At 44.5% G+C, this 7,421-nt stretch overlaps 1 protein-coding gene across 1 annotated transcript in view; it reads right to left on the bottom strand.

Moving 5' to 3' along the window:
- Nucleotides 1–7,421, bottom strand: part of OGFOD3 (2-oxoglutarate and iron dependent oxygenase domain containing 3) — a gene marked incomplete at its 5' end in the record, with an annotated part of 35,128 nt that extends 27,707 nt beyond the window's left edge. The window contains 3 exon segments of the mRNA XM_008640612.2: nt 1,939–1,981; nt 2,599–2,674; nt 7,253–7,421. Coding sequence (XP_008638834.2) covers nt 1,939–1,981; nt 2,599–2,674; nt 7,253–7,421 — 288 coding nt within the window.

The raw sequence follows: 7,421 nt of genomic DNA, 5'->3' as shown, positions 1-7,421 counted from the left end.
TGGATGATCTTCAAGGTCCCTTCCAACCCAAACCATTCTATGATCCATTCTATGACTCTACAGTTTCCCAGCAACACTGGTCAGCTCTTGTTTCTAACATCTTTCCGTTTTTATCTATTATTTTGGGTAAGTGCTCAATACAACATTACACTTTCTTCCTGAACCTTTCCCCAAGGATTAAGAGCACACAAAAACTTCCTCACATTTACAGATGATGAGACATGTGAGAAGGCTTGGCTCAGAGCCCAGACCTCTCCATGGACATTAGATTTTTAACAGATTTATTTTATTGCAGAGAGAGAATCATCTTCCCCTCATTTTCCTCCCCTTAAAAAAAAAGGCACAATGAAGCTTCCAAAATAACAGAGATGATGGATTTATATTTGTCTGTCACTCTGGCTTGTTGTCCAACTAAGCCAGCTCAGCACCCCTGCCCAGCTCTGGGCTTTGAGCAGTGTTTACCTCCCCCTCTCATCTCTTCCCAGCTTTCTCTGCCTCAGTTTCCCCAGTTCCTGACCCCCAGCTGGACAACACCTTTCTGTGCTCCAGATCCAAGCTCTGAGTGTTCCACCTTGCCATTCTAATCCCTCTTTGTGGGAGAGCAATGAAAAATCACACCTAGTCCCAAAAGCAGAGGAGAGGAAACCCACGTGGCAGCCCCAGGAGCCACAGTGGGGGTCCCAACAGGCAGAGCAATGCAACCACAGAACCGAAAAAAATCCAAGGGTTCCCAACAGAACTGAACACAGAATGCTAAATTTTTTAAACACATTGTTTAGGATGGGCAGCACTGCTTCAGTTCCCCAGTTCGTATTTTTTGCAGATCTTTCTCAGCAATCACAAGGACAATATAGTCTTATTTTTTTCCACTGAAACCCTTCTCCTTTTTTTTGCTAATACATGCCCTCATTCAGCAGAGGCCTAAAGAAGTGGCTGTGTTTACAAATACTCAAGAAACAGTTCCTGTCCACACACAAAAACATTCTGAGCACAAAGATTAAAATAAATAAATTAAAATAAATGCGCTTGTTAAAGAGAAGTGGGATTCTTTCAATTTAAAGAGTATTATTCCAAGGTCTCCTTAAGAAATTACATGGGTTTTTTGTCACAACACAAAACCAATCTTTACATAATGCTGTGAAACACTGTAATTTACTTTCAGAAGTCAAACTTTTGCAGTTCTGCTACAGCAACTGTTTCCAGATTGTGAAAAACGAGGTTCACTCTTAGTAAAATTTGAAGGAAAGTTTAATAAAAGGGACAATTAGGAGACAACAGCAAAAAGGGCGGTACGGCCGGGTGCTTCGGCAGAGAGCCAAAGGCACAACTCTACATCCAAAAGATCGGCTTTAAAAGTACATCGCTTATTTTGTATTCATCACCATCATGCATCATTCATTAATCCTTTGAAGTTGCTGAGTATCATCTTATCAGTCTTATCTTTTTCCTTGGCTCCATTCCATCTGGTTTCGGGTTCTTTTCTTCTGATAAGATTTTCCAGGAATGTGAAGACCCTTCCCAAACTGAGCACCCGAACTACAGCCATTCTACAGCATTACATTACAGAACCCAAGCAAAGCTTTTCTCACATTAAGGAACATGAAAAAAGCCAACATCACAATCCATTCATAACAATGATGGAACACGCAAAAAGCCAACATCACAGTACATTTATAACACAGATGAAGGCAAAATCAGTTCAAGAGAGGTGCTAGAAATAAATAAATAAATACAAGGAAATGGCAACTGTATTGCAGAAGTCAGGAGTACACTGCTAGCAGACGTATTATTAATGGAAAATAACTCTCCAAACCAATTTTTTTCCAAGTCTGAATGGAAGGAAAAAATCTCCATCTCCTCACCTCAGCCCCAAAAAAATGCATTTATAATCTCGCCTTGGCAGTAAAAGAATGTAGAAAGTAAAAGGACACTGCTCACCCCTCCATCAGATCCTCCCAAGGACAGTCCCCTCTCTGCTATTCTGCAGGCAAAACAATAAGCTCAGATGAGAACTGAAGTCTGATTACTTTGTCCTTTAATGTCCTTATTTACAACACCTAACTCCTCAGTAAGTAGTACTTGATGCATCAGATATAACCCCACTGAGTTAACAGAAGCTCCCATTTCTTAGAAACCCTTACAGCCTGTCATGAAAATAAAGTATTTGTGTTGCAGAACATTTCTGAGCTTGCAGCTCCCTTCCACAAATCCCAAAAATACCCTGAAAACAGTCCCTTCACAGAGGACTACAGGGTCAGCTGCAGCTGGTGATTACCCAGACAGAGACACAGCTGCAATAAAGCTTACATTGTTTTGTTCTGCTTTTACAGGCCAAATGGAGGCCAAGTGAAAGTCCTTTAAAACTTATTTAATTAATTTTCCTTTCTTTCTGTGAAGTGTTCACACCCCTCAGAGACAGGAAGATTCTGTGTGAAAGAACTGCCCCCATTACAGTAAAAATGGAAAATGGCTTTAATAACAAAAATTCCATTGTTTTAACCAGTCTAACCCATCCTGCTCCACCCATCCTACACCTCAGACTGGCACAATGTCATTGAAGTCAGTGCTTTTAAAAGTTTGAGCTAAAAGAAAAATTACCTACGAATTCTTTCAGCTTCTTCCCTTGTGATTACAGCATCGGTCACACCTCTTCCACACTTCCTAGGAGTGCACCCTGCAACACAAAGAGGAAGAAGAAGAACCCATTGAAACCACTTCAACCACCTGAAGGGCAGCTTTTTAAATGAGACTTTGCACAAAAGTCTCTCTTGAAGTCACTCTTGAAGCACACAGCTTGGATATGCAAGGTAAAAAAGCTCTCCTAAAATTCATTGCTAAGAAATCTAACATTAAATTTTAAAAGCTCCTGGGAGTAACAAGTCAGCAGCAGGAGTTCCAGGTGAAGAATATATGAAAGTTCTTATAAGTCTGGTTACAACAATCTTCAGGCAAGAAGAAGAAATAAGACCAGTTCTGAGCCACCAGAGACCTTGGGATGTTAGATTTGGCACTTTTCTGGGGACAATCCATATACAGATGTAAAGCCACAGGAGAGATGGGCTGAGTGTGTTTTCTGACACCTGCCAAAGCATTCAGTGCTGCTGAACTAAGTGGCACTTCAAGGATTATTTGTTCATCAGAACACAAAACTCCTGGAAGGAAATCAATCAATTCACCCATGGAGGACAAAAGCATCAGTCTGCTCTGATCAAAAGCAACTAATAACAACGACCAGGCTGATAGGAGAAGTTTTGCCAGGAATTTTGTACGAATTTCCAAGGGAAACCTGATGTTAAGTAGAGAAGAATTAGGAAGGAGTAAACTCAAAGGAGAAATTCAATACTCCAGGACAAACCTGGCTATTGAGAGCTTCCTTTCTACAACACTCTGCAAAGTTTTCTGATTTCAGAAGAGATTTGTTCCTTTTCCAGCTGCAAATATCAGCACAGCTCTTATCCTTTGGAAAGGCTGGTGCTGGAGAGTCCAGGCTTGGCAAAACTACAGGGTTACCCTCAGACAATTGTTACATGTCTGGGGTCTCTGACAGAGAACTGGCAAAGAGTACTGGAAGCAGGAGGTGTTCTGAAGGCAACAGTGTAAGTTTTCCCAAATGGAGAAAAAAACACCAACAAACAGAAAAATGTAGTCCAGCATAAAGTCAGTCAGGTACCAACAATACAGCACAAACACTGGGCGAATTCTAAGGAAAAACCAGAACAGTCTGAAAACAATTCCAGCAGTAAGAATGTGTCCTCTTTGTCTTAGAGACCATGGCACATGTGAACAATCAAGTGTCAAAGGCATACCTGGAGAATCTCAGGAGAAATTCAGATTAATATGGCAAGTACCCAGGAGCTTCCACAGATGTGTGCCCAGCAGACAGACACAAAACCATCCCTTTATCTAATAAGGCACCATCAGCTTTGGCTATGGGCAAATCAAGGTAAAGGAGGAACATACCAAAACATGTAAAAACACAAGTACTGTCTCTGGCCCCTGCTCCTGTTCAGCACAAAAACCAGAATGTAACACAAAGGACCAAGCGCCCAAAGTGCACCTACTTAGGGGTATTTAAGTGTCTCCTACTTAGTGGTATTTAGCCAAGAACCACTTACTGCTGAGACAGAGATAATTCACAGGAGGAAAAATCTCCATTAACATGTTCCCCTGATGCACAGGATCATAGAAAAGTTTGGTTGGAAGGGACTTTGGAGATCATCTCATTCCATGTCCTGTCCTGGGCAGGAACAATCCACCTCAAAGCCAGACAAGAGCAGGCAAAGATTTACAGCTGCCATCCCCACAGCAGTCTGCCTTAGACCTTTCCAGGCATCTCTGCTTTCCACTTCCCCTGACCTTGTCTCTGGAAAAGCACCTTAACTCTGTCTCCTGGGCAGTGGCCATGGATGCTTTGTCACTGACACAAAATGTCAACACACAGGAGAAGTAAGGTTTCATCACGCACAGTAGCCACAGTAGGTGTAAGTAGTTAACGTGTCTCAGGAGAACAGAAATGGCCAAGATCTGGCCACAGAGCTTAGAATGCAGGTGAGACTGTGCTCATATAGCACCCAACCTTCTGCAAATATAATCAGTTAAGTGCTTGGCCTCTGAAACATAGCAAATTTTATTTGGTATGAAGCATGTTTAGAGGCAGGCAGTGCTATGGAGATAAATCCTGTTCTGACACCAGCTACCAAATCACTTGAAGCAAACTGGAAGCTCAGTTGCACCAAGTTCAGCTGGAAGCAGGGACAGGTGCATAAATAAAAAGCTCATTTTAGCTGTGGAAACTTCACAGCTGAGCATCAGACACTGAGCAGTGACAGGAATGCGTCTCCTCCTGACACAGAGCCCACAGCTGTGGGTGCCACGCCAAAGTAAAGAGTGAGAATAAAAAGCTATTGAGTGACAGAAACCTACTTCCCAAGTGCCTAAAGCTGCCGAGCTGATCCATAATCCGCATTTTCTGCCTCGCTCGGCTGCGGGGAACGGGACACACACAAAGCTCCTCCGCAGCTCATCACCACCCTCGCGTGGGGAAAAGCCCAGCACAGAGCTCGCTGGCAGCTCGGCTGCAATTCACCAGCTAACAGCGGCTCACCGCTCCTAACCCACATCAATCACGGCACTTGAGCAGCAGCACCAAGCGAACAGCTAATTAGAAAGGCGAGTCAATGGTCCCCATACAAAGCCAAGAGGTGACACCTCACTCTGCAGCCTGCTGCTCCCCAGGACACCCCCAGAAATGAAGAACACGTCCATTTCTTTTCCTGGAGAGATGTGCTTGAAGTTCCTGCCCACCCTGAAGTTCCAGCTTTCCTTACAGTGAAAAGAATAGAATGAAAATTAAAGAATAGAAAGGAAACAATGAAAAGAGTAACTGGAGGGATGGCCCAGACCGCAAGTCCACAGCTCAAAAAATTGCTCTTGCAAGCCAGGGAAGGCAAAAATAAGGTTTTGTTGGTTTGGGGGCTTTCTTTTGGTAAGCAAACACCACAGTAGCAGAATCCAGAGACTTTTAGACTCAGTTCAATCACAACCAAATCTCCAGCTGCAGTTTTCTCTGGCCTTGCACTATGCAAATGCAGCCAGCAGCAGTTTCCCCTCACAGTAATTATGAAAAGTTAACACAGAACATATGTTTTCATGTGTTCTGTCAAAAAAAAAACCCTACCGTACCAAGACAGTTTTCTTGGTCTAAATAACATTTAGGATGAATCCTCCAAAAAAAGATGCTTCAGTAGCAGCACTGAGGAAAAACTATGTGACACCAGACCATATATGAACTTTTGTTTAATAAGTCTTTTTGACCAACAGCACCAGGACCAGCCACCTGAAGAGCACAGGGGGCTGCAACCTGTCAAACACTTTCTGTCAGAACTGGCACAGAAGAAAGTTAAAAATTGCAGAACCACAGAACAGCCCAGGTGGGAAAGGACCTCCAAAGATCACCTGGTTCAGCTTTTTGTGGTCAAGAGAGCCTGGATAAGATTACCTAGCACAATGCTCAGTCACACCCTGGAAACCCTCAGTCACAGGGTCTGCACTGCATCCTTGGGGAGGTTGTTCCAGCGACTGAGTGTTCTCTCTGTAAAGATTTCTTTCTTACATCAAGATGAAACCTTGCCCAATGCAAGCTGTACCCACTGTGCCTTGTCTTCTCCATGTAGCTCCTTGCAAAGGCAGAGCTTCTGTCCTCTGTAGCTTCGCTTTAAGTACTGGAGTACTGGGATGTGTTCTCCCTGAGCCCTCTCCAGGGAAAGGAAACCCAGCACCCTGAGGCTTTCCTGAGAGGTTCTCCAGCCCCTTGACCACCTTTGTTCTTCCTCAGCTCCAAGCAGCTTCTTCCAGCCTCCAGCTTTGTGTCAGCAAGTGTTTTCTCAGCAACATCATGAACCAGATACAACCACCAATTTGGCTAAAAACTTAACTCAGATGTATTACTTTCTGTAGATCCATCAGCTTATCAGTCAACACACAGCCAGACATGCTGACAAAAACCAAGAGCAGAGCTGCTCTCTGGCGGCTGTACCAACTAAAAATGTTCACCACAACACACTTTGCAAATCTGAAAGAGAACATCAGCACTGCTCATCCACGGAAGCTGCAAGTCAGACTCCCACTGCTCTTTGTAGAGAAGATTAAAATCTTCCATGTCTCTTGAAGAACCAACACCAACACTCCAAAAAAAGAAAAGTGCCAGGGGGAACAGGTACCAATTTGACAGAAAACAGGCTCAGCTGAAAGACACAAAGAAGTGCTTTGCAGGCACCCCGCCAAGCTACTGGCAGCCACACATCTCGGAACAAGCGTGTCAGAAGGTGGCACTTGTACAATCACCGCATGCTGGTGGCACAGACAATGTCCTGAATCAGTTCCACTCCACACCCCGTACGGTACTGACCAGCAGCAAACTCACTCAACAAGCCTATTACAGGAATCAACAGAGTATGAAAGAAACCAGAAACAGACTTAGCAAAAGGTTTATTTCATAGAGTCCAACCAAAGCAGTTTCAGAAGAGAGTTATGTAGGAATGACAGAAAAATCATCACCTCAGAATCAACTCAGAATTCTGGGCTGGCCCAAGGGGCACGAGCTTTGGGGCTTTAGTCAAGAGACAGTGACCAGGAGTTTGCTGCAAGCACGGGAGTTTTACAGCCCAAGTTTGGTTCCCAGGCCCAGGCAGCAGCCAGGCTGCTCCTGCCCTCTGAGCACCGCCATCCACTTCGGACAGCCCTGTCCCGTTACCTTCAAATCGTTTGTGCCTGTCGTAGTCCTCCGAGCAGGGGATCTCGACGAACTTGTCCCGCAGGTTGTCGCTGCGATGTGCCAGCACCTCGGTGACCGCATCTCCAGGGGTTCCACCCTCGGGGATCCCACCCTCGGCGCGGAGGCGGCTCCACACCACGAGGCCGCC

This window comes from Corvus brachyrhynchos, unplaced genomic scaffold (assembly GCF_000691975.1).
Source record: "Corvus brachyrhynchos isolate BGI_N302 unplaced genomic scaffold, ASM69197v1 scaffold148, whole genome shotgun sequence".
Taxonomy (NCBI): domain Eukaryota; kingdom Metazoa; phylum Chordata; class Aves; order Passeriformes; family Corvidae; genus Corvus; species Corvus brachyrhynchos.
The sequence above is the reverse complement of the archived record's forward strand: the minus strand, read 5'-3'. Positions and strand labels throughout refer to the sequence as shown.